Genomic DNA, 27,389 nt, shown 5'->3' on the forward strand with positions numbered 1-27,389 from the left:
ACAGATTCTAGGAAGCACATAGTTAGACACGGTGATTAGTATCTCATAGATTGTAGTATTTCCACCTGTATTAGATTAATGAAGGGAAATATAGTTGTATTAACAGAGCATAAGACAATATTCCCATTCAGAAAAATGGAGCTTTAGATAATTTCACACTAGTTTAACCATACAAAATATCTCTGTTCTCTCCAAATATGATATATTGTCACTAAAGAAGCAATTCTCTTCCAATATTAAAAGCCAGAAGAGGCTTAAGATGCTGCCTTTAGCTTAATTTGAGAAAACCTAAAAATAGCTTCCTGGGAATTAAGGCAAGTACCCATTGTATCATGTATTCTCATACATTGCAGACTACTGTGTGCACAGAAATTGCATGTCCAGCCAAAAGACTTCAGTAAGGGCAAAGTTTTCAAAATACTAAATATGTTCCAGAGAAAAAGAATGGAAGATAATAGGCTGATGAAGGGCAACAGTGAGAAACAGGACTCCATTACAGAGGAAGGTGAAACCAGCACCTGTTAGCACATGACCTGTGCACTCAAACAGATCCTCTCAGAACACTGTCTGCCTTGGTGTGTCTTATCTCAGACACGGCAAATCTTCAAAGATTCTCCAAAACCCATTATGCATTAGACAGAAAAAAAATATCTTGTACTGGAAAATGAAACCTTGAATCATAACAACTACATCAGGGTGAATTTCTTTCACAGAAGTCTAAGCCCACTTAAGCATTTTCCAAATCGTCTCAATAATGCAAGTCCAGTAAACACCCTTTTCCTCTTACTGCCCTCTGACCTGAAAAAGTCACACCTACCTTCAGTGTTGGATAGAAGATGGCATGTTTTCCTCCTTTATTTCTGCAAAACAGGAAAAAAAACCACAGTAATCACAATAGCTTTAGTAGACTCTCATGGGACTTTTAGCTGGGTTTATAATTAAAAAGAGTTTTATTCTTTCTAATAAGAATGAAAAAAGACAGTGCTGGAGAAAACTGCTGACTTCACTGTGAAGAAGTTATCACTTTTAAAAGTAAGCATTACTATGCCACTATCAAGAGACCACTTGCAATTTAGTAGCTTGTCTGAGATTTCTTACCCAGTGGTCATCCCACTCTGGAGGCTGAGGGACACTGAATTCAGACACTTTTGACATTAACTTCTGTTCAGTCCATACTTGCCCTCAGACCACTCTAGTTACTGAGTGCAGGGTAGGGCCAAAATGTTCTCCAGTTCTCTTCCCTTTCTACTTCAAATAAAAACCTTCTACTCCTGCTCCTTTTCTACTATAGATACAATCATATCACAGTACATGAATCAAAAGTGGTGGGGAAAGAAAAGCAATTAGGGGAAGCTACACCTGCACTATGTATCTGTAAGTCAAGTATGCAATCTTTCCACTCTCCTGCCGGTCTCAGTTACAGGAATATTTGGCAGTACATCAAACAAAATATGTATTTACTTCACACAAGTGGTGTTTAAGGAGGACAACACTTAAAAGAGGTGGAAAAGCTAATTGCAAAAAAATCAGAGGCTGCAAGATGTCCAGAAGATGCAAACTGAAAAGGACATCTCAAGCCAGAGATGGCTTGATACAAGCTCTAAGTAAATGCCTTGTGATGCCTTACTGCAGCTGGGTGCAACAATATTGTAAAACTGACAGATAGTAACAGGCAGTTCTGCCTACTAAATACTTATCGAAAAAAAAAGATGAAGACACTTGACTGTCAGATACGAACTGTGAAAAATTTCTTCAAATAACCAACCACTTTTTATGTTAAACTAAATGATACCAGTATAAAATATACAGGCAGGGCAAGCTACAGTGGGCACAGATACCAAGGCTGCATTTTAACCACTAGAAATGAGAAGGATGAGTTACAGGTGGTCTCACAGCATCACTTCACCAGTTAGGCTAGGAGGGAAAGCAGAGTGTTTGGACAGACCAAGCGGACATTGCTGGTCAAATCTTTCAATTCAAGCAAATGCATATCTACCTGTACAGTGCACAGGGACAGACACCCAGAGATGACAGATTTCTGTGATTATTTGTAATAGTTTCTGCTTCTTACATGAAAACCATTAGCTGTGGTTTGCTTAAAGATTCACGATTTGATTTCTTAGCAACTGCAGACATGCAAGATTTCCAGGTGAGATGCTTTACTAGTGAAGCATATTTCAGGCCTACCTGCTATTCCCATCCAACATAACTGCTCCTTTGCAAAGCAAGGTGGTGCCTGAAAAAGTGTTCCCTTAAATAACCCCCTGCATTTGGCTGAACCACTGCAGACACAGTGAGCCACACAGTTGCCTGCCAATCACTGCACACCAACTGAAATTCAGAGTGATTTTCTTACCCAGCACGTTTTACGCATCAAAAATTGTTCTTGAAAGGCCACAAACAAGAATCTCCAAAGACTGGCTTTCAAAGGCAAATGATGTAGTACTACTGACAAGCTTTCTCTTTCCAACATGTTCAGTTTGGAAGACGTTTAGGAAATGTGTTTCCAAAATGAATCCCAAACTCATGCCATTCAAACAGAGCCCTCAGATTTACTGCTTTGAGAGCAAGTTTTCATCCAGTGGTTATTGTGTCTCCAACTGGATTTTGCATTAAGATCAGTAAAACAAAGCTTTTGATTTATTTCTCTTTGGTTAACACAAAACACCTTGTAACTGTTTGACACAGACAAAGTAACCATGCAACAGGATACCAAAGAATTAAAAATGAAAGGACACAGATTCCAGTCCTGCTATACAAACACATAAAATAAATTGAAACATTGCTGACCTACAAGTAATTTTTTTTTTTTTACTGATAAGAAATACATGTAAGCTGAGAAGTTTACAATGCAGGCGAAAATTGCAGGTTGAGAGAATCCTTGAAAATTAATTACAATACCTAGGTAGGGCAGGGCTTTTGTTTTTGTTCTTTTTTTTTTTTTCCCCTCAAGTTCAAAAATATCCAAAGCAAAAAGGTATTTATTAAAAAGCAATGTAGTTACATTATTGTTTTTTTTTCTTAAAACACCCCAAAATGTATTTCACCCTTAATTTCAGTGCTTCTTCTCAGCAGTCCTCAAAGCAGTAAGATTTTGTTTGTATAATATTACTGTATTTTTGTATGTTTGTATATAACATATAGCAAATTATTATTGAGGCTTAATAAGATTTTGCTGTTTGTTTAACTCTGTTTTAAATGGATTTTTAATAGCAGCAGGAAACCTCTTGGCATTTCCTGATGAAAAAGAGAGGACAAAGAAAGTTATTAACCTTTCCCTTCATGCTCTTGGGAGAACATTCCCATACTTTTAACAATTTCTAATGTTCACCTGATAGTCTCATTACCCTACTCCACGGTGCATTTTACTTAGTGCAATTGCTTAACCAATCTTGTCACTAGGACTTCTAAAACCAGGCTCCCATTCCACAGATTTTTCTCAGAACTATATTTGGTTGAGTTACTGGTAATCACCCAATTAACTCACAATACTAATCTCAGATGCTCAGAGTAAATGACACTCAGCAGATAACTTTGATGGATAGCTTCTAAAGATATGACTCATCAGACTTCTCTTCTGAAGATTGTGTTAGCTTGGGTTATTTCATTAATCCTTCCCTGATTTAATTCTCTTGCCTGAAGCACTCTTATGCTGCAGTTCAGTGTTGACATACAGATCACAAACAACAGAATTTCCATTTGCTGAATTCAGTTGCATACTATAGTTAACTGGTAATACATTGTGTACTGGGCCATGCCTAATAATATTTGCAGAACAGTAAGCAAATAACTGTAACTCACTTTTTGTATTTGAAGTAGTGTTCAGCAATTTGTTCATCCCAGACAATTTTCGGTTTGTGCTCCTTCAAGGTTTCAATGTACCTACAAATTAAAAACATAGATATGGAATTAACTCTTCTAAAAAGCAGTTACTAAATTAAATAGCAGGCAATTCTAAAAAGCAGCTTTACCACGCTTAGATGCTGAACACTGTATCAAAATGTTCTTGCTTACAAATAATTTTCTCAGTCAATTTTCCATTTTGCCATGTTTGCATTTATAAGCTTTTTTATTTAAGCAGTGAATGAATTAACATTCATCAGATAAGAAGATGAAGACTATTCTTCAATATTTTTATAGTCTAATTCTTATATATGAAAGCATAGGAACTGAAGTCATTCCTAGGTTGTACCTAATTAGGTAGCATGAGGCTAATCAATGCACTTAATTATAAGCCACTATTATGTGATCAGAAAGGCTGTCCAATAAAAGGGGCTTAGTTAATGTTCTAAGAATAAAATAAAAAACTATAAAGCTTGTTTAAAAGAAAAAGTTACTGTTAAGCAACCTTTAGCAAAATTTTCTTTACCGCTATCTTCTTGGCATTATTTTCTTTCATGGACATTTTGAATGGGGAATAATCTACCTCGTATCTACTTGGCACAAAGTGGAAACTGAAAATTACTTGTATGCAAAAACTGTGTAGGCAACTAGTGCAGAATAGTTAGTATGTTGTAAGCTGATGGTCTTTGTTCCCAGCATCATCTCAGCACAGAGACAGTGTCTCCTTGTGTCTGCATCTTCGACTGCACAATGGAAACAATGCTTCTTGCTGCCTCATGGAACTACACCAGAAGATGGCAAGCTACTAACGAGAGACCACAGCAGCATCACAGCCTCTAGCACGTTCTTCCATCTCTTCTGCAGCATTGCAACCTGCAGCTTTGGCCAGCAAGAAGGCTGAATTAACTCTGCTGACAACTTTCTTGACTACACATTAGGGGATTTATCTAGCCACAGTCACTGGTTTCTTTTTTTTCCCCTTGGGGATTATATCAGCAATTTAAATCTGAACTCCTGCTAGCAGTTGTCCATCTGTATGATGATTATATAAAACAATCAAAAGCAAACATGGTGGTCATAAGGTAGCATTAAAGATCATTTTTTCCATTAATAATATTTCTATAAAACCTAGTAAAACTATACCTTTCAGAATGTGTCTCATTTTTGTGATTACATCTATGACCGTGACAGGATTTGCAGGGAGAAATTTGCCTTTAAATCTTGTTTGAAATTTCTCCCTCCTAAGATGACTATAAATTATTTCCATCAGACACTACCCTGATCCCATCAATGCTGAAATTCCATTTCACTATACAGTTAGAGAAAGAGAAAGAATTTGTATTTCTCATTTTGAAAAAGATTCATTTTCCCCTTCCTTACTAATCTAAATTACTACTTGCAGAATTGCAGGGAATATTTCCCTTGTTATGCTGTGGTTTGCTCATGCATGTATTGGCAAATTGTCGCCTACTGCTAGAAGGATTAGAAAAGATTTTCATTTCATATTTAGGCCAACCCAAGCATGCTATTTAAGTATCTACATAAGCAAACAAATGGTATCAGCTATTACGCTATTTCTCAATACACACATGCCCAGAAACAATATACCTTTCCAAATAGTGCAAGTTAAACCTTGGAACCTTCACATATCCCTATGTAAGAAATACAGAATTATAAGTTGTCCCACTAGACAAATATGAAAACAGATCTACTTTTCTACATTTAAAATTTAAGGATAGCTTTTAACATCTTGCCCCATTCCAGTACAGTGACTTCAGTAATGGCAGGAGCTAACCTTTGTGCAGAATCGAAAATGAGATGTTACAGCCCAGAGTTATCAGCCAAGGAACCCTGGCACACAGTTTTCTTCCTCAACACATTCCCTCACTTTGGAAGTTCTCACTTCTGTTGCTAAAAATCCCAACACGATTAAAGAATGCTCAACATACATATGAACGAGCTTGAAAATTAGAAATGTAACTTGCAGCAATTATTACAGCCTATTACATGTAAGGTATGCTGTTATTTTAAAGTTGTTCAGGCATGCACCTCATTTAATGAGAACCCATCCTGACCATGCACAGAGAATTTATTTTCCTTTCTCCTGCCTCTGGGCATTTATCAACATTGTATGTAAGAGCAAAAGTGAATTAATTCATCTTCAAATCACATCCATGGGGATGATACTAGCTCCAAGCTTGACTTTTGGAAAAAATCAATATTAAGCCCAAAACTGTAACTATCATCCAATAATTTTGGGGGTCTGACTTTAAATGCATTAACTTTTTTTTTTTTTTTTTAATTGTCTCTGTTAAGGACAACAAAAATTCAAAGTACAATGTTCAAAACAGGAAGCTCCCATTTACTTTGATTGCAACTGTGCACAGACATCTTCCAGATGTGCCATATCTCATCATCTCTGACCTATCCTACTACATGCATCGTAAGAAGGGTTACTGTGTAAAACTGCAGCACACATATTACTGCACACTTGCTTGAATCACAGTAATGCTAATCAAACATTCTTAACATGTTATGTCCTAGCTGAGGCGGTATTTGACTCAACAAACATTTGACATGTAGTTATTTCTTAAAAAAATACTGGATTTAAAAGAGCAATTTTCCATCACGCTGAACCAGACAAGCATGGGATATTGGCATGCCTGGGACAGAAGAGATCCAGTTTCATTTCCACGTTCTGAAAGAGGGAAAGGGATGGGCAGGGAGCTGATCACAAACAGCCTTCCTCTTTCTCTCCACCTCTCACCTCACTCCTCTCCTTTCTCATATTCATTGCTTTTTTCCTCTCTTCTCTTTCTAATCTCTCCCTTTTTGTACTGCCACTTTCATATCCCTTCAGACTAATTTATTTTCTTCCTTGTCCATCAGCTCTTAACTTAATAGACTTCTTTTACCAAGCTGCTTCAGCAGCTAGGGTATGATAAACACAGAAAACCTCAGCTGCCTTGCACTAGCCATTTCCCAGGAAGCTGTGACCAAAGACAGAGGAAGTCATGCTCAGTTTCTCCGCTCCTGGCCTGAAGCACAGATGAAGCACCTGGAGTGCTGATGCTTCTAATGAAGCTCCAGTGCAGAATTTCACTGGATTCATCTCTATTGAGCCTCATCTCTCTATCCCTCCCCAACCCCCCCCCCCCCCAGCCACCTTCATACCTTGTTTAAAGCCCTCTTGATGAATGCTGCCAGCTTTGGGGCTACAGTCCGTTTCCCCCTGTGAGACAGGAAGGACCCATCGGCAACCATCAGGCCAGGTACTGAGGAAACCTCCCCATGATCAAAAAAAAAAATCACAGAAATTCCTACAATGGCACCAGCCTCTCATCCATGTATTGATCAGCCAGGCCTTCCAGGTGCACTCAGTATCCCTCCCCATCCCTTAAGGGACAGAGGAAAACACCACCTGTGCACTCACTCCATCCACTAAGTGCCCCAACCCCCTGAAGTCCTTTTTGATAGCCTTCAGGCTTCTCTCAGCACTTTTATTGCTGCCAGCCTGAATTATTGCTAAGGGATAATAATTAGAAGGGCAAACAAGGCCGGGAAGGTTCCTGGTAATATCCCTGACCTGGGCCCCCAGGAGGCAGTGGACTTCCCTATGGGTAGGGTCTGGCCCGCATAGGGGCCCTCTGTTCCCCTCAGAATCACCTACGACCAGTATCTTTCTTTCCTTCTTGGTGGAGGCAGTCTCAAGGCGTGCAGTTGACCTCCTTGCCCTAGACAGCCTCCTGTGTGAGCCTTCCCCCACACCCCCACCACGCTGTCCCCCGAGCTCCCGGGCCTCGAACCTGCTGTGTGAGGGCAGCTGGGGAGGCAAGGCGGGTAGGGAGGGGGCTCCCCTGCGACGCCGAGCAGGGACCTGTTTCTGTTCCTCTCCATCTCTCAGGTCCCCTCCCTCTGCCCGACAGTGCCAGGGCTGGGGGTCCCCCACTCTTTGGGGTGTGTCACCCCGCTGCCTTTCTCTCAGGAACAGCAGGGAGTGACTCCGCAGGCCTACCTCCTGCTCACACTCCGCAGCCCTTAATCTCCTCACCTCCTCCTTGAGCTCTGCCACCAGGCTGCTCAGCTCCTCCACCTGCCCGCACCTCATGCAGGCGGCATCGCTGTCACCCTCCGACAGCTGCGACAGGCTCAGGCACCCCTGCAGCCGGAGCCCTGAACAGCCGCGTGTTGGGGCAGGCACTCGGCCTGACACCAAGGCAGCCAGTAGGTGTCTTACTACAAGTACAGAAGAAAACACAAACGTTACAGCCTTTCTATGCATATAGGTTTACATGTTCATGGCGCCTCTTATTTTAACTTCATTTAACATTTAACTTCACAGAAGTTTTATAAAGAAAAAGCCCTGAGGGCTTACTCAGTAGTGAAGCTGGCAAATTACCCTAGGGAACCACAAGTACAGTTGAAAGTACCCTAATGCTATCTTTTCTCAGTATAACCCAAATGGTTCTCCTTTATAAAAAGGAAAACAAAATTATATATCGATCAGAGAATAGAAGTAATCACGTATGAGGCAGAAAAGGTGCAAATGTTTATGTATTTAAGGTTTTGACTCAAACTGGCAGATACAAGAGGAACATATGAAAATCTCCTTAAAGAAAACAAGACCTTTATTTGTAACCTAATAAATATTTCCCAGACAACACAGACATACCAGATTGAGGCAGAAGGTTTGCGTATCTGTTTGGATACCTTTGATAACATGCTGCTGTTCAGCAGTCCCGTTTTATTTTGCAATGATACAGATTTAATATTTTTGTTCTTATCCTCTGTTTGAAATGCTTAGGTGAGGCTACAAAACATGAACTTTTTTTCATTGCCAGTTGTTTATGGTAACAGCTAGTTACTAAGTCACTGTTTGTTACGTGCATTCACCTTGGGTATTTTCTATCAGAAATCTTTGTTGGGTTGACCACATACAAAATCTCAACTTCCTAGCTGAAGCATCAGGCAGTATTTCCCTTTGTATTTGTTCAGTTAGCTGTGGATTTTTCTTTCCAATTTATCCAACCTAACACATGACAGATGTGTTAGGGGTTTATAGTATTTACAGAGGTTTGGCTGTAGCAGCTGTTGCTACCTTGCAAGAATGAGTTCCTTGCCTTTAAAAGCCTGTTACGTTGTCTGGACATCTCTTTCTGCTCTAGCCGAAGGGCACCTTCCCGTCAGGCAGAAGTTAATGGTAGAAGAGTTTACTATGCTAGAACAACAAGCAGGATTCAGGCAACCTTACAGAAACACAATTCCACAAGAGAACAGAATGTAATAAGGCATACAGTTACAGACTAGCTCACAGAACATCTCTATTTAATCATGTTTTCAGAAGTTTAGTTTGACTGTTAGCTAGAGGATCTATATGTTTGTTTTAAGAACTCAGTACATGGCTCAAGTCTTCACTAAATCAGATCTTCATCTAGTCTTGACTGCCTTAGCACACATTTTTTAAAATGTGACTATTTAACAGAAGTGTGATGTTGTCTCTGGTATTCATCGTGGAATTATCACCAAGTAGGCATGCGACCGGACGAACAAAGAGTGACACAATTCTCTCTCAAATTCGGAAACAGGTCACCTCGAGGTTAACACAATTCTGCTTCTAACTTATTTCTGCTACGAACTACACCAGACAGACCTCTCATTATGCGCTCACTTCTAAGCAAACATCTTCTCCCTCCTCACAGTTTTAAGTTGAAATTAAGAGGAAAAAAAAGAGAAAAAAATGGCAGATGTATAAAACAGTCAGATGTGAATCATTTAATAATTTAAAAGTTGATCTGAAGTAGATCCTCCCCTCTCTCACACTTCCTCTTTCATAATTAAAAATGTTTTCATTAGCTATCATAACTGTCTCTGCTGTACATCAGGGACAACGTGAAAAGCCTGCTTTAAAGCAGATTGTCAGACTACATTTTGCAGACGTAAGACGCACCACACTGCAAAAGCAAACTGATTTTCTTCCAAACTCAGCCCATCCACCATCAGCAACACATACCAACAAACCACAGATAATATTAAACCTAAAAAAAAAAAAAAAAGAAAACCCTTTTCCTAAATGTGATTGAAAACTTGTATTACTTGTGAAAAGACAATTTCAATAAAATGTGTAGCACTGATGTGTCAACAGCTGTACTTATTACAACATCATATGTCAAATCACACAACCTGCACTTAGTTATTAAAATACTATATTAATTTTCTATTTGATTTTATAATCAATGTACTGTTTCAACTATTCATTATGATACTAGGAAAAGGCAGGAGGGGGAGATACCATTTTTACTAAAGTCTAGTTACAAAAGTATTACAATAAACACGTATGAAAGAGAATATTCAGCAAAAATACTTTGTTAGCAAAGTATGTGACCTTCTTGTAGGATGTCAACTTTTAAGAAAAGAACTTCCCTCATTCTGAAAAATGAGAAAATCATGGTTTTCCCACTTTTTAATTTTTAATTTATTTTGTTTTAAATCACTTGCCTCATTAGGCTCTCTGTACATATATTTGTATATAAATACATTTGGGGTTTCTTTATTATTTATTATTATTATTACTTTTCTCTCTGGACAGGATTTGTAATCTGGATCTTTTGTGGCATATGGAAAAAAAAAAAAAGGACAGTGTAGAGATCTGTATTAAACTGAAATCTGCCTAGGTGTCCCCACTACATGGAAAACTGCGCTGGAAAAATAACCCTCTTTTCAGGACAAGCCTCAAACTATGAATGCTGTTTCAGAATGTTTATACCTGAAGATGACAGAATTCACTTTGAGCACAATGAAAGCATTGCTTACTCCAACCACACTAATGTGGCCACTCCACCATAATCCAGGATGAGAATCATCTCAACACCAAAGATTTGAGCACATGAACTTCCATTAGAGATGAGGAAGAGTAAATGGAAGACTAATTAAATTATATTGAATAATAAATAAATAATCGTGCTGTCAAAAATACACATAATGCTTAAATTAAGTAACAAGCATCTACACTGAAGAAAAGAAGCTGAGTCACAGCAATGTTGTTCTTACAGAATTTTGTAATATGTCTAAGTGCTTCCAGGCTTCCAAGACAATGGCACATCTAAAGGAGAATTGAAAATATGTATTGTTGAGAAGCCAATAGGTGATTTTTTTTTTCTGAACCACTACACTGACATTAATGCAGCTTAATGTCCATCCTTTGTAGATGAAACATGGGTCCTAATAAATTCTTGTTAGATGATGTATCATAACAGTAGAGGAATTAGTCCTTGCTAGACTGGACAACATTAATATAGAAGCTCTACTCCACCTCATCCAATAGTCTGGCTTACTACAGTCTTAGACATGACACCATCTCTCTGGTTAAAAACTATTTCTCAATATAATAAAAATTAATGCTTGTTTATCCCTGCAGGCGTGTTTCAAGAATCAGCAGGTTAATCATAAAAAGAATTTTTTGAAGATAAAAACTACTAGTTTAAGGGCACATATTTTGAAATGCTTAAGTAACCCTGAAGTGAGGTTGAAGTATTTTCAGATACAGTACTCTAAATACAATGCTGTGCCCCATTCCTCCAAGAACTGGTATTATACACAGTGCACATGAAAAAGTGAGGCTGTCAATTCCTGGATGTGAAACTGAATAAAATTCAGACACACTAATACATCTACTGTTCATCTTCAGCTGTAAATAAGAAAAAGTAAAACTATGCTAGTTCTGCTGTATGGCAATTTGTTTGTTTGTTCATTTGTTTTAATAAATAAATACAAAATTAAAAGCTTTCCAGATTACCCTCTTGCTTAGAACATGCAAATCTGCTATATTAATACAGTGCTACACAGATCGCTACAAAAACTCTTTATACTGGGTTTGGAGTCTGGTCCATGGCAGATTACAATAATTTTAATTCAGTGTATAGGAGATGTATTTTGATCAACTCCAGCTATGACTGGATGAAGGTTGAGCTACAGGCACTTGATATCCCAAATTCTTCCATGCCTGATTTAAAATTGCAGATAGAACAAAATTACATTTCTTTTCCGTCCTCACCTAAAAGGTCAGATCTTTCAAATGCCAGAGAACATCCTGACTAACTCTTCCAGTTGCTTCTTGCATTTCTCCTCAACCACACCTGAATTAAAACCACTCCAGTACAAACTCAAGGTGACCAGTACCATCACCCAAAAGACTTAACAACCACAAAAGAAAGAGGGAGCATCCTTCCCTCACCCTGTGTCAGGTAAGGAGCAGTGAAGTTGTTCCAAGCCCCCATCTCAGCCCTGGCAGCTGGGGTTCTGTGGTTGCCAGGAGGCCTGAGCCAGGTAGGTGTTCTTTGCTTGGTAGCAAAGAAGAATGAAAGGGAATGTGCGCTGGGTGCAAGCAGCAGAAGGCACAAAGGGTGGGAGAAGGATGCTGTGAAGACCTGATAGCAGTGTAGCTACCAGATGATGTTCTCTGGTCAGGCAGAGTGCAAAACTCACAGGCTGCAGGATTCTGGGTATATAAAACTGATCCAGGTCAGCAATGGCCTTAGGAGAGAAATGTTGTCTCTGTTTTCTCTCCAGAAATAGTGTAGGCCAAACAAAAGCAGTGTTATTTGCAAGGAAACAGAACTTCAGGTGATGAACAAACCTATCTACAGTAGGGGAGCACAGCATGAAATCCTATCCACTATTGGATTTCTTCTACTTCACAAGATGCTGGCAATGAGATGCTCCACTTCGAGGAGCCTCAGAAGAAGAGTGTTTAGGTTCCTTAACTGTCAGTCATGCCAGGCCTGGCATTTCCACCACCAGTATCTCTGCCTGTTCCACCCTGGCCTTACTACTAGCAGGTTTTCAGTAAAACATGACCTGTGAAGGCAAAGTTGATAGAAAATGCTAAAGCATGGACATGATCTAGCTGTTTAACAGCTCTCTCCCTTCAAAGCAGTGGGAACGTTCATATCCTTCAAATCTCTTGAAGGCAGCCCCTGCTTCAATGGCCCAGCACTCTGTATTTAGGGTGTGCTTCATTCTTGTGCTATAGGAAAGGCAGCTCTAGAGGCAAGAAGGCAGCATTCCCCACTGCCCTTTGCACCTTTGCTAATCCCGAGCCTGCTGAATGCATCAAATCAAATGCTCCTGAGAACACTTTTAACTTCTGCCCAACAAACAATTTCATGACAGCATTTCCCTCATCAGGGACAGAGTTCTCAGAGCCCTAAGACTGTAATTTTGAATGATGCTATCACAAACAATGCCCACTATTTACTTGGATCTATTTTTGTTTATATGTGAAAAGTGCATAGTAAATACTTTCAAAATGCAAGAATAATTATTAACTTTAAGTAAAAAAAAGAAAGAATTCAACTCCATAAGATCAATTGAGACAAATTATCTAAAAGAAGAATCAAAGAACTGATAAAGCTTTGATTATCTTAGTGTGCTGCTTTAGTTTGATAATATATTTTACCCGTGGTCTCTTAAAACTAATGCATTCAAAAGCTATTTAAAGTTACGTTCCTAAGTGGAAGCATACTGTAATATTCTCTGACTTCTACAGGTAGCAAGGACCAAAATCCAACAAGTTTTGCTCTTACTTCTGAGGTTTAACTGCCACATTCTCATTGCTGATAAATCTAGTTAAAATAGGACTACAAGGTTATTATATACATAGTTTTTGAAACTAATTTGCTGGAATGTCAATTACATTTTGGTATTTCAACCTAGCTCTCACAAAACTGAAGAATGTTTCTAAGGCTATTCCATGTCTTTTAAACATCACCTGTCATGCTTCAACTCCAACCTTGCAAGTTGAAGAGAGCTGAACACTAAATGCTTGCTGTAAGATAAAAGAAACACAGTACAGTGATAGTTTTTTGGCATGAAGTAGTTACAGATGTGCAGTAATACATTTAAATGACCAAGCACAGTACAGCAAACAGTATTACCTTCATATGAAAGAATTCATAAATTCAATTCCTGACTGCAAGGATTGTAGTTATAAGAGGGCACCTATGCTAGATGAAAATCTGTGGTACATCAGTAAAATCCAGTGTCCTATGCAGCTATGAACTATACAACCATTTCCAGTTTTTGGGACTAAGCTAAAAAACAAAGAACATTTCTGCTGATTTTCCAGTTCCTTCTTCATACTTATCAAAGGGAGTTTTCTCCTCTCAGTTGACCATATTTTAGTCACAGCTATACAGAGTTATTTAGGATTCACACCAACAGAACTACTACATAGCTTTCAGCCTTTGTTTTTTGAAAAGATAGAATGATGACAAATTCATGGAAATAATTATTAATCTCTCATAAATGATGCAAATCTCACAGGGTTAGTACATTTTTAACAGACCTCAGAATAATCTGGATGGCACTTGACTTCAATTGGAAATGGACTATGAAGCAATAAAACTATATTTTATCTAATTACAGTGGAGATTTATGACTTTGTGACTTTTTAAGAAGTTATCTTCATCAGGGCAGTTAAATACTTGAGAGCAGGGAGTTTAAATCTCCTGATATTTAGTTAAACTAATATTAAGTCATGTGGCAGTATGTAAAAAAAAACACAGCACTTTGCACCATGAAAAAGCAGAACATCTTCCATATCTGTGCAGTAAGTCAGACAAATATTTATATATTTGTATTCGTTCATTTTTTGCCAGAAAAAAACATATCTGTACTTCCTGCTAAAATATGTTAAGATTATTTTTTAAAGCAAAGAACAGCGCGTGTATATTTATTTGAAATTATTTCCAAAAGAGGTGTTATTTAAATCAAATGGCAACACTTGAAGCACAAATCAAGGGACAAAATGATGCTCATACTTTTTTTTTTTCCTTAAATTAACTGGAAACTTCAAAATAGAATATTGTCTTACCTCTAACAAGTATGTGTACATATATACTTTTTACCATTAAATGAAGCAGCCTGATTTTTCACATTAGCCATAACTGCAGTCTTCTATCAGGTATATAGCACTCTGGACACAAAGAGTCTTTGGTTTTCTGAAGAAATTGCTAATTTAGAAGAACAGCGTTAACGGGAATTACACTCACAGCATCTGTGGGCTTTGTGTACATTCTAAGATTTTGTTACTGCCTGAGGAAGTTAGAAAGATACATCTTTTTGCCATGTTTGAACAATAAAAGTTTGTGTTCTGCAAATATTTGAGCGAATTCAAGACAGTAAGTGTTCACAATTAATCTGATTACACTGCCAAAGGTAAAACAGTACGGCATGTTCATAACTGAAGTGGTTCCACATGCAAATATGTGAAATTGCAAGAAGGCTTTCAAAATACTAGCACTTTGCATTCCCTATACAAGTCATCCAACACATGGAGTGATCACCAGCTGTGCAATTAATATAAGAAGAAAGTCCTTAAAACACCTACTAATTGTAAATCTGAACAAGTTAAACATTAACAAACACAATGATATGTATGTAACAGAAGGCCAAACGATAAAGACCAAAGTTAAAGAGCAAAAACTCCTGCAAGGCACCGATTAATAAAAGCATAGTGGAAGAGAGACTAATAAAGTGGGAATGAAGAAATAATGTTTTTGTTTGTTTAAAAAATATATAGAGAGAGAAAAAAATCTTGGGCAGACAGAGGTTATCACTTTTCCCTTTTGCTTCAGCTTTCATCAGTGAACATATTTTTTTTTTCAAAGTCATAAAAAGCATTTGATTGTGTTAATGGAAACATGGATTCCATTGAATTAAGCCTGCTAAGATACTAAATAGGTTCCCCGCCACAAATAAGTCAACTTTTTTACCTTGAGGGAGGCCTGAAGGGAGAAGTAAAGCTTTCCTTCTCATTGCAAAGAGCCATTTCAAAACCATATGGCAGAGGTGCCATGTGGGAATAACTCCCTGTGCTCCACATATCTAATTATCACAAACTCCTGCTACAGTCATATACCCAGAGAAGAGGTACGAATGACCTTGTTAAGTAAAGAAAACATAAAAAGAAGATGATTGCTAAGCTAGAAGATGAAGGGAAACAGATGGGACTGTCAACTGTAAAACCGCAAAGCCCTATGATATAAGAACATGAACAACATGGAGAACAGTACCTGCATTAGAGGAAAAAGTTCTAGCTGAAGTCACTGGAAGATTTACTGACCTATGTTTGGGATTGCCAAGGCTTTTGCTGGGCATTATTTTAATTCTTTTACATAAGGTGGAAGGACGTAATCCACTGCGGCTATTGCAATAAACCTGAGTACTGCCTTACACATATTGCAGTCTACAATGCAGCCTTTGCACCTCTTCAGAAGCTCTTTTATTTCTGTCCCCCCACTCAGGATGGCTGCTTTCTTCTCAAATCCAGAAGTCCTGAAGACGTATGAAAAATACCTCCCCAGAATATAAAAAGGCAGGTTCTCAGCTTTTCAGTAAGCTCTGATTCCATAACTGGTATCAGTTGATGATTACCTTTTGATCAGTTTTCTGATTGATTTTGTCACTGCCTGAACTGAAATCCCAAACACTATGTTGTGAGTAATCTTTTTTCCTCCAAAGCTCTACAGCTGTGGATTATGATGATTACTATCTTTGATCAAATGCTCAAAAAGTTTCCATACAGAGGGCAATACTTGGAAAAACAGAAGAACTCACAGTAATATACAACTGAGAGCCTAAACCCTAACAGAGTAACACACTGGAAAGGCCAAACCAGATTTTATCGGGCCATTTGTCCATGTGTTTATCAAGTCAAGGAAGGACTAAATGTATCATACATGTTATAGATTTTAGAAGCTGACAAGAAGAGATGAAGAAAAAGGAAAAAGGGGGGGAGGGAGCAAGAGCTGTTTTTTATTCTTTATTCTGAGCAAGCAAAAGCAATTCAAATATGTTGGAAACTGGTTTGAATCCTGGGGAATGAAAAGATAGATTATTAGACCTATTAATTCATATCCACGAAATACATTCCAATTACAAGTGGTTTCTGACCCTTTCTGTCCCCACAGCCATTGCAAGAACCTCTTTAATTACTTGCCTCTTTTGCAATAAAATACAATTAAGCCGTACTAATTATTTGACACAAGATATTTTAAGTATGGAAAAGTCTGACCAGTTGCTATAACAACACAACATAATGAGCTTGACTGGCAGGTATTACAGATTCATGCCTGTGATTGCTCCTCCCTTGTCATAATGGCTTTGAACTGCATCCCCACTTTCAAATCTATCATCTTCGTTGCTATTTGTTATTTTGTACCTACAGTAAAATACGAACATGCTGAATACAAGCACACTCAAAGAACTCATAAAACCATCAAATTGTCACAGCACTTCACACTTCAGGATGATTGCATAAACATCAAGCAATTAAGACAGAGGTGGGAAGGCTGGTGATTAAAATAAAGAATCCTTTTTGCAAACAAGTTCTTCCTCTGAAAGATAGAAGTATGGGATAAGGTTATAAATTAAACTAGACAAAAGCAATACCAACCCAACCAGAAACCACAGGGATTTTGTATAATTAAACAGTGACTTCTCCCTAGCAGCAACTAAGGAGCAACTAATATTTATGCCACAATGCATAAATATTTCTTCAGAAATACTGTAACAGCTTTAGCAGATGTTTAGAAAAAGGTAATTTAAGGCAGATATCAGAAAATTATAAAAACTTTGCAAGTTCTGTACATGATTATCATGTACATGATAATCTTCATTGTGATCTTCATTGATGTCCAAATGATGATCTTCATTGTGTCCAAAAGGATGCCTGGTCATGAAGTGAAATGAGAAACTAAGCGACCAAGTTAATAGAAAAGCAATTTTAAGGAAGCAAGACAAGATTGCAAAACTTCAGGAGCACTTTGCTCTGACTTACATCTAAAGCAAATCAAACTGTTCACTACTTAGTAGTTCCAGTCAGATTCAAATTTCATTTTTTAACACAATCAAAGAATGATGAATTCAAAAGGAATCCAAAACGCTGCTCCAATGTTACAGAATGGCAACACCATTCTGTAAAGAATTGGTTTTGTAATTTTGAGTGCAGAAGGACAATACCGAAGCTTCACAGAACTAGAAATACTGTTTCATTCCAGCAAATAAATCTGTTGTTCATAATAAAATACAAATAACAATATCCAAGTTTTCTTACCTTTCCATTTGCATTACTGGATATTAAAATTATATTTGAAGCTAACTGTATTCATGTTTGCTTTTACCCACAGGCTAAACCATTCCTTGAAAAGCTTTAGTTTTAACAATTAAAACTGAAGGCAAATGCTAGAATTTTACAACTATGACCCATAATTAACTACAACTTCAAATAGAACAGAGTAAAAAATTCTTGACTGATGTCTGATATTCATCATTACCACCAAACCTTTCTTTTTGACCTTGTGACTTCTTTAGCTAGTCAAACCAATGAGGAAACATAGCAGACTGATAAAACAAGACTAAAATTCACAAGTGCTTTAGAAAACAGTACACACCTACCATTTTGCCAGTATCAAATCAATCCTCTCTCTCCTTCATTGAACAAACAAGCATAACCCAGCTCTGTTCCTCTGCTAGTCAGTGTTACCAGAGTACAAATACTTGCATTTGGTTCTACAAATATTTTCAGAAGAGAATTTAGCTAAAGCATCAATTAAGAAAATATTTAAAACATTAAGATAATTAGTTACCTTAAAAAATATAGAAATAAATCCAAAATGTTTACTTAGTAGTCATTACACAATTCTCCACTAAGACAAAACTAGCTATCTTGCATTGCGTACACAGTAATAGTTTTGTTTGTTTGTTTGTTTTTTGTTTTGTTTTTTACAATAATTACATAAATTTAAGCTTATTTCTTTCTTACAAAGTATATGGAGTTTTAAAGATTCATATCTTAGTCTATGAACTATTTCAATACAACATATTTTAGCATTTTCATACAAAAAAATCTTAGTAGGACACATTGTAACAACTTCTGAGGTTAAAAATTTGGGCAATCTTTACCACTATAACATTAAAATGAAAGAGCACCTGATAGAACCTGGCCCATAATGCTTCAGCATTAATCACATCCATAATCATACATATGTGTCATATTTAAAGAAAGGAAATGAAATGAAAAGGATCAAGGAAGGGAGGTAATAGACTGTGATCTTCCGTTTAGTTTGATTTTCACAGCTACTAAGAAAGCAATACATTTATTAGTCACACATGGAAAGTCACATCTCACGGGTGAGATCTGGTAGACTGCAGGATGCTATGACTGACTGTACTCTATCCCACCCCCACAAATACTGAAGAACATAGTCCTTAGGTATGGAAATATTTCCTCATGAGGCAGTACTGAAAAATTGAAACTGAAACTTCACATCTTTTTCTGAAAATAGCCAGGATGGTGATAGTCATTAAAACAAGCAAACACAGAATAATTTATCTTCGGCACCTCTTGAACTTGACTAATTGACTGCTTAACTTTCACTGCCTTTGAAGTGTATTTTAATATAACTATGCAATCACTGTATGCAAAACATACTAATAACTTCCATAATTTACGTATTCCAAAGCATTATGAAGAGTAATGAACCTTGCTGTTGAGATTTATCATGCAAGATAACCTAGTCAGAAAGTTCGTCATTAAGCAGCCACTTTCCCTTAACAAAAAGTGGAAGAAGTCTTCGCTAATGGAGGAAACACGGTAAAATACATCTCACGGGTACATAAAGGCTACTTTAACCATTCCAAAAGTTTCTGTAAAATTATGGGAACTTCAGAAGTGTGAACAATTATTTATCAAAGGTCTCCTAAGACTTTTCAAGGTTAGGTGTGATAATATTTATTTCACAACGGTCTAGCATCTTCTAAATGCTTCACTGGCATTATTCAATTAACCTTCAGAGCAGTTTATCTAGAGGCAGAGATGGTAGCTTATGTCACTAGTAAGGGTGATGTGTTCAAAGTCACCATAGGAATAGAGGTCTGCTGTTGTAAATAAAATGGCAGGTTTCTGTATGTAAACAACTGATTATTATCAAAATAGTATTCTGAAGCAAACTTAATACACTGTTTTAATACAATTAAATATGTAAAAAAATAATAATAAAGCAACCACTCACTTGATTAACATTTTTCTTCCTAAATATTTACAAGAAGCACAACTCTTGATTAATCCCCCATTTGCTCACCAGTCTGAGGATAACATCAGAAGACAAAATAACTAGATTCCAACTTGAAGAACAAGTTTATTTCCTTCTGTTAAAACTAAAAGTCAGTTATTTAAGCCAAACTTTTATACTGTTTTTAATAGACTTGTAATCAACAAAAGAAGAAATTCATGAAGGGAGATGATGTAAAGCAGGAGGAAGAGGAAAAAGACATCAGGATAGGAAATAAGTAGGGGACTGCAAATTATAAGAACTCAGGATAAATTCAGGAAAGATGAATCGTATATAAGACTTAGGGACTGACATGGATTGAAAAATAATTAAATTGCCAATAAGGATGGTTATTAAAATATCAATACTAAAAAAATCAATTTACATAAACGTATGTGTTAAAAATGGGATTCAAATCAAAACCAACCCTTTTCAAATTCAGTTTCATATCAGAGGTGAAAATAAAATTACTTAATTTATATCCTATATGAACTTACAGAGACAGAGAAATAAAATATCTTTTTCAACATACTAATCCTAAGTTTGCATTTAGAAACTTGTCAAGGTTTGTGGTGATGTTATAAAGCTGAACTAGATGTTGAGAGCAAGTTTTGCTTGTATCAGTTTAGTAAATCTTGATGGAGTGAGACCTGGGAGTTGGTGCATTAGACAGCTAGCAGAGTTAAAGGGTTGCTAGCTTCCTACTCTTCCCCCTCTTTTATGGCTACAGGCAAGTTACTTATGAACACAGAATATCCCCATCATAATACAAGGTTATACTCACTTTCACAAGACATACTGAAACTTCAGACTGAATGTAACACCCAGATTAAGTACTTCCAAGGCTCTTTTAGAGGATTACGTAAGTACACTCAGTTCTAACCTGTATTTACTGTTCATAAAGAAATTCTGTAATTTTATAACATAGGAAAGAACCATGAAAGATTCAGTTGCAATCCTTTATTGGCCAAAGGGATTTCATCCTGTCCTGCTATGTGTATAAGCCCAATTCTTTAAATCCCCTTGCAGTAACCTATCTAGCAACCATTAGAAAATACTCTTAACTATGAAAACAATGTGGCTGATCGTGGTTTTTATATAAAGTTTTGTTTTAGTTACCTTTTTGCAGACTTTTTTATATTTAGATTTCAATATACAAGACTTAGAATCTCAAAATATCAGCTGCCTCCATTAAACTTGGTAATAAATCCAAAGGTAAAATAAGATGTGGGAAAAATCAAGTCAGGAGAGTCATACTGTCTAATGTCTAATGAGAGATTTCTCATTAGAATGAGTCTTCCCAATTGTGAGTATGTTGTAACAACTCATAAATCCAGCTAAGCCAACTACTGAGCCATGGGAATGACTTTTGGTTAAAATTCTGACAACACAACTCCAGTACAGAAGGTTTAATGGGAAATGAAAATGAAATCTAACACCAACAAGTCTGTTTTCACTGGGCTACCTTCTGTCTATTTTTCAAAGGCACTAGGTATAGGTTAGATGCTCCACAAATAAAAGGGCAAAAAGCATGTCGCACCTAAGGTAATGCTTAACAGTAAGATACTTGGCAATTATAAGCTTTACTCTGAGTAACCACAAAAAGCCAAGTAGAGAAGCTCTAAAATTAGCATTCAAGAAGAAGCTAGTAGCTGTTGGTCAACTGTCTATCAACTAGAATGGAGTTGAATGACAGGAGCTCTGGTTGCACACTCTCACAGCCAAGGGAAGGACGTCTGATCCTCAGCAGGCCTACCAGATGATGCAAAATAGAATCGGACAGCAAGAGCCTTGTTACAGAACCTCAGAGTGGCCCCAGAGACATTCATTATGCACTGAATGTCAAACTCGGCTTTAATTCACTAACAGAACATTAAATACATCAAAGGAAATGCTGATGAGGGACATTCTGGCATAGGCTGTCCTGCTGAGGCATGTGAGGGAAGACAATTATGTAATTTGTGGAACAGTCCCTGGCTGAGCTGGGTCAAATGCGGAAGACAACCTTGCAAAAAAATAAATACATGGCCCGTTAAAACTGATATGTCAGACAGAACAATGCTTGAATTTAAATATGATTTCAAGGGAAATAAGAATCTACCTGGGAGGGCACACTGTTTTCTAATGCTTATACTGTGTTTAACACTCATTTTCTGGCAGCATCAGCTGATGCACTTGAACTAGTTGTACATTAAAATACTGTGCAGCGTTACTATCTTTTCTTAAGTCTGAATTTATATTCTTTCATGTAATTACCAAGATGAATGTTTGTTGTTGTTTGTTTTAAATCCTCATTGTCAAATTACATGAATAAAATACTAGCCGCAGAGGTACACAGCATGAGTGGAATGCCTTCATCTCTGATTAACACACAATACAGCAGCACAAGATGTGGATGTGCTGGGTCTGGTCCTCTGTCACCCTGAGCATCACCTTGCACACAGTAAGGCCTAGGTCCTAAAACGATTTCATAGGATTCATTTCTACTATGAATCCTAACTTTAGAAAGCTTCAGTAAGAACCAGGTGCCCAAATGCCTTGGACAATCTGGTCTGCAGACTCCAGAGCCAATACTTAAAAGTACTGGGAAAAGAGAAGGTTCAGGCCTTAAGCACTGCAAATCTATCAGATTTTATGTCAAGGGTTGGTAAGGGACAGGGCAGTCATCTATGATGTCATTTAAGTATACCTACAAACTTAAAAGTACTGCAATTAATAATTAAGGTGATCATAAATTTTACACTACCCACAAAATAAATATATGTTTTCCAAATATAAAAGAAATGCATATTTCATTGCAAAGCAACATGGATTGTTGGTGGCAGTAAGAGCAGGGCTTATGCATTATTCACTGCCGAAAAAAAATCAGTGATTCAAAGGTTGCCTGATGGCATTCGTGCCCTTCTGCAATGCTAAGTCTGAAGATGAGCAAAGGTGTTTGAAGCTCAAGACCACTGAAGCGCCTGCTTTTGCTGCCAGTGGCTTGCAGGGAAATACTTGCACGCAGTGCAGGCACCTCCAGAGTTACACAGTGGGGTCAACAGAAAGAACATGGCAAAGCTATGGCTGTGGTGGGCGGTGTTTCTTTCAACTTCACAGCCTGGCCCATGCACAGGAAAGAGCTGCATAAGAGCTATAATTTTGAGAGGTCTGAGCACTCCCAGATTCAGCACCCTAGCTGAAGATGTGGTATTGCTAGTGAAGAACTGCAACATGGGGCCTGCCAGCCTGTAATTTGCTGTTATCCAGGCTGTTAGCAGGTGAATGGGAGCAGAGCATGGTCTGTAGATTTAAAGGTGAGCAAGTAAAATGACAGAACTGGAAGGCAACAACTGCTTTAATGTGAGCAGTAATCAGTGTGACCAAAGGATATAAGCATGGATCTTCTATATCAGGCAGTGAAAAGGCAGCCTGCAAGGACTACTGGGCATACTGGTGCATCGCTGAAAGAGACAACAGCTGCTGTGTGACCAAGTCAAAAACCTCTCACGACTGATAAAAGATACTGGTAGGAATCCACAGCTCTGCAACAAGTAAGGCTTGCTCATCAACTTAACAGACAAATGGATTTGTTTGGCAATCGTAAATGGTTGGTTACACAACAAAAAGAGGTAAGCTGCAGCATTTCACAAAGATCTGTGTAGCTACCTTTGCTATTCAATCTATAGACAGAAATAACCTGAAAAAGGAGAAATTAGCACAGGTACAACAATTTGCTGATTACAGAAAAATATACTGAAATCAGTCACAGAATTTCATAACAACGAATTAAGTGGCAAGAAAATGGCAACTGAAATCTGATGCAATAAATACAAAAATAATAACTATGAGAAAAGTAAAGCACTGGTTCTGAATAAGCTGTTATCAGTCAGAAGAATGACCTTGGTGTTTCTACAGATGGCTCTCTGTGAGCATCAGCCTAGACTTGGGTCAAACAGGATGTTAGAAATTACTAAGGGAGGACCAGAGAACCGGGAACTACAGGTGATAAACTGTTATGTTCACTCAAGCAAGTACTCTGAATGCAGTTCCCAGTTCTGGTCCTTGAAAGCCTATGATGTATGAAGAACATTTTAACAGGTTATACAGCAACATTCAGCTAAGGATCACATTTAAACAGAATCTGGCCAATCTGCAGCCAATACCATTGCCTACTACACATCCCCTTGAACTAAGAAATAAATAACAAACCAGAAATCATTCATATTACGTTGCCCATACATACCACAATCAGGTGAACATAAAATTTATCTCTGTTTGAGCACCTATTTCAACTTTGTTTTCCCACAGGGTAAGTAGGTGCCACTGCAGTAGATGAGAGACGTCTAGGAAATAAAAAAAGTCTGTGGCACATTTCCATTAGTCATGGTTTAATCTCAATTTCTACAGAAAAAAGCACTAATAGAACCTGTCAGTCATCAGAAAATCTGGGGGAAGGGTGGGGAGGAAGTGGGAAAGAGAAGATGCTGATTTGGCACACAAACCTTGTAGGAGACACACCAGACTCCAAGGAAAATCTAAGCAAGAGTGTTAATTTTACAGTACGTAGAAAAGCATTAGAAACAGAATCAAGTTCTTAATTTTAATTGCAGCAGATCTGGCATTTTAAGGATATAATTTATCACCTTGATTGTCCAGCATACTTGAAGGATCAAGGGTTTTGAAATTCAGTAGATGATTTGGTTTTTAGAAATACACGTCATATAAATATGCTTAGAAACACCTTAAAAGGATAGAAAGCACTGATTTGACATTTATGAATGGGTTCTGGGATTAGCACATTAACTTGTCATCAAACATGAATATTTTTTTTCAAAATGAACATCCTTTAATACTTGGAATTTAACACTACTGATAAAATATCAGTTATTTTTAATCACAATCATGATATTTCAGCAAGCGAGCTGAAGAAAAAGTTAAACTTTCCTATCTTGCTTTGTTTTTCACTTCTCCCTTTGTGAGGACTACTAACTTTCAAACCAGACTGGTTAGTAATAAAAACTGACCCTAGAAAAGGATATTGATTGTCATTGAAATGTTGCTTAATATATAGATCTGTTAAAATGATTTTAACTTTCTTTTAACCCTTCATCAGAAAGAAACAATGTCAAAATTATTTTCCAATTGGCACACTAAAGCAGCAGTAAACATTATTTACAATGAAACTTCATACATAATTTAAAGAATGTAATTATAGCATACTAAAACTTTAAAGCAACCCAATATCATAAACAGAGCCAGTATTACAATGGTACCATGGCTGGATATTACGGTTGAAATTTCAGTGAGATATGCTTTGGGGATTTCTCAACTGCAAGACAGCACGCATGTGTGACAATACTTAAGATGGTGCTGTGAAAACTAAGAATTCAAAAAAGACGTGCAGACTGAGGAAAACTCTTGAAACTTGCAAGGGAGACTGAAAGACAAGATTCTTTACCTTTGAATTAAAAAGTAATGAAAACAATACAAGTAACACAGTTTAGAGTTCTGCATAGGTGCACTTCCTGCCACTGTGCAGCTTCAGATTATAACGTAAAATAATCCTAGTATTCCTGTAAACGTACAATGCCACCAAGTTTCTGCTTACTGTAACTGCTAATGCAAGCAATGTTTCTGGATGAGACACAAAACAATAAAATGATAAATATACGTTATTTTTTAAATTATATTAAATATATAAATATTGTTTATAATATAAAAAAATCCCTCTCAATAAGACCAGGCTCGTCTATCAAATGGTACATACTGAAATACCAAAAGTAATCAGCATGTCATGATTTAACACCACTTTGACAGCCTTTCAGCATGAAAACTCATCCACAGGCCTGACAAAATCTGTATCAGCACTGCTTAAATCCATTACTCAACTATACCAGGTAAAGTAGGCAAACAGACAAAGGAATCTGCATTAGGTTGGTGTCAGCATAAAGCTTTGCCAGTTAAGTGGTTTTCATCAATATTTTAGGCAAATGCCAGCAAAATATTTTAGAACAGTCTATATCTTAAACTTCCCTTGGAGCAGCAACTTTTATGCCAGTCCTAACTAACTTGAGCAGACTGCAAGATGTAGAGAGAACAGGAGAAACACAAACTCAAACTTACGTCGTCTGAAAAAATGGCAGATTTCAATGCAGTTTGTTCTTTTCATTTCACTACAGAGGTGTTAAAAATACCAGCATTTTTAAGCCATTTATCATTTTGTGTAAGTGAAAACAATATTAAAGTAGCAAACTATGTAAACATAGAAAATGGATATTATTAAAGTAATAGGATTTACGAATATAATCCAAAAGAAAAACAGAAGTTGGACAATCTAGTGTACCTTATGTTTCTTCTCTGCTTTTGCGAGCATATTTTTGCTATTTAATAGCAATCTAAAAGCTCTGATCTATGCAGTCTGTCTCCTCATAATGAACTACAATATTTATAGATTTAAACAGAAATGGATTCCAGGATCCTTGCACTGACAATCTTCATTTTGTGACAGTAATAAACAGACTCGTCATCATTTGCTTCTTTCACATACACAGCTTTGCAAATACCATATTGCTTTCACTTGTGTTAGCAAGCCTCTGCATTGCCATTCCACCCTTCTGTTTTATCCAAAAGTAACAGCACAATAAGCTTTGAAGAACATTTTCTCATTATTCTGTACTGGAGGTCACAGAACTCCCCCCCACCAACCCCCAGTAAATCTTTCAAATTTAATTTCTTCCAGTTGAATTTCCATCAGCTACCTTTGACAAGTCAGAGAATGTCACTAAGATATGAATTTTGCTTAAGGTTATGAAAAGTCACATCTCCTATGGCCTCACGGCACATACACTTTGCAGTACACTCTTGGAGCCGCAGGTAGCCTCCCACAACAGATGCGATACCGGATCAGCTGCTGACCATTTATTCAAACAGAGCAACCTTGGCAAAGGGCTCGCTACACAAAACTCCCATTATATTTGAATCCTAAAAGATTCTAAATAAAAGAATGAATTTGACCCCCACATGAGGCTGTCTGGTAAAGACAGACAACAAGAGACAAGGGATTATAAAAGGAGGGGTTACCTAATGGTCCTTTACTGAGAACCTAACGGAGAAAATATTCAAAAGGATTTATTTTTTTTTTTCCCCAAGCAGAAGAGTGAAAACTATGTGCAGGATGGGAACACTGAATGAACTCTCAAAGCCTGTAATGCAAACTCTGAATAATACTAAACAAGGAAAGTGAAACCATGAGAATAACAGAGGCTTTCAGTATTTTGTCCTCAAATATTTTGTTTCTTCTTCTACCTAAAGTGAACAGTGCTTGTTTCCTTGGACTCATTACCAAGTCCCAGAGGTCATTTATTTGCTTCTTTTTCCTCTAAGTATCACAAATATCTGATCAGACAAGATGCAAAATGGAACTATAGAACAGGAACTCAGGGAGAGTGTGAGCTG

The 27,389-nt window shown here is 37.3% G+C and overlaps 1 protein-coding gene across 3 annotated transcripts in view; it reads right to left on the reverse strand.

Moving 5' to 3' along the window:
• Nucleotides 1-27,389, reverse strand: part of CHID1 (chitinase domain containing 1) — a 103,586-nt gene that overhangs the window by 1,480 nt on the left and 74,717 nt on the right. For all 3 annotated transcript variants that reach the window (XM_072038957.1, XM_005027357.6, XM_027459697.3), the window contains exons 11-12: nucleotides 3,802-3,882; nucleotides 818-860 (exon numbers count right to left, since the gene is read on the reverse strand). In XM_072038957.1, coding sequence (XP_071895058.1) covers nucleotides 818-860; nucleotides 3,802-3,882 — 124 coding nt within the window. The remainder of the gene's footprint in view (nucleotides 1-817; nucleotides 861-3,801; nucleotides 3,883-27,389) is intronic.

Source organism: Anas platyrhynchos, chromosome 5, assembly GCF_047663525.1.
Source record: "Anas platyrhynchos isolate ZD024472 breed Pekin duck chromosome 5, IASCAAS_PekinDuck_T2T, whole genome shotgun sequence".
Lineage (NCBI taxonomy): Eukaryota > Metazoa > Chordata > Aves > Anseriformes > Anatidae > Anas > Anas platyrhynchos.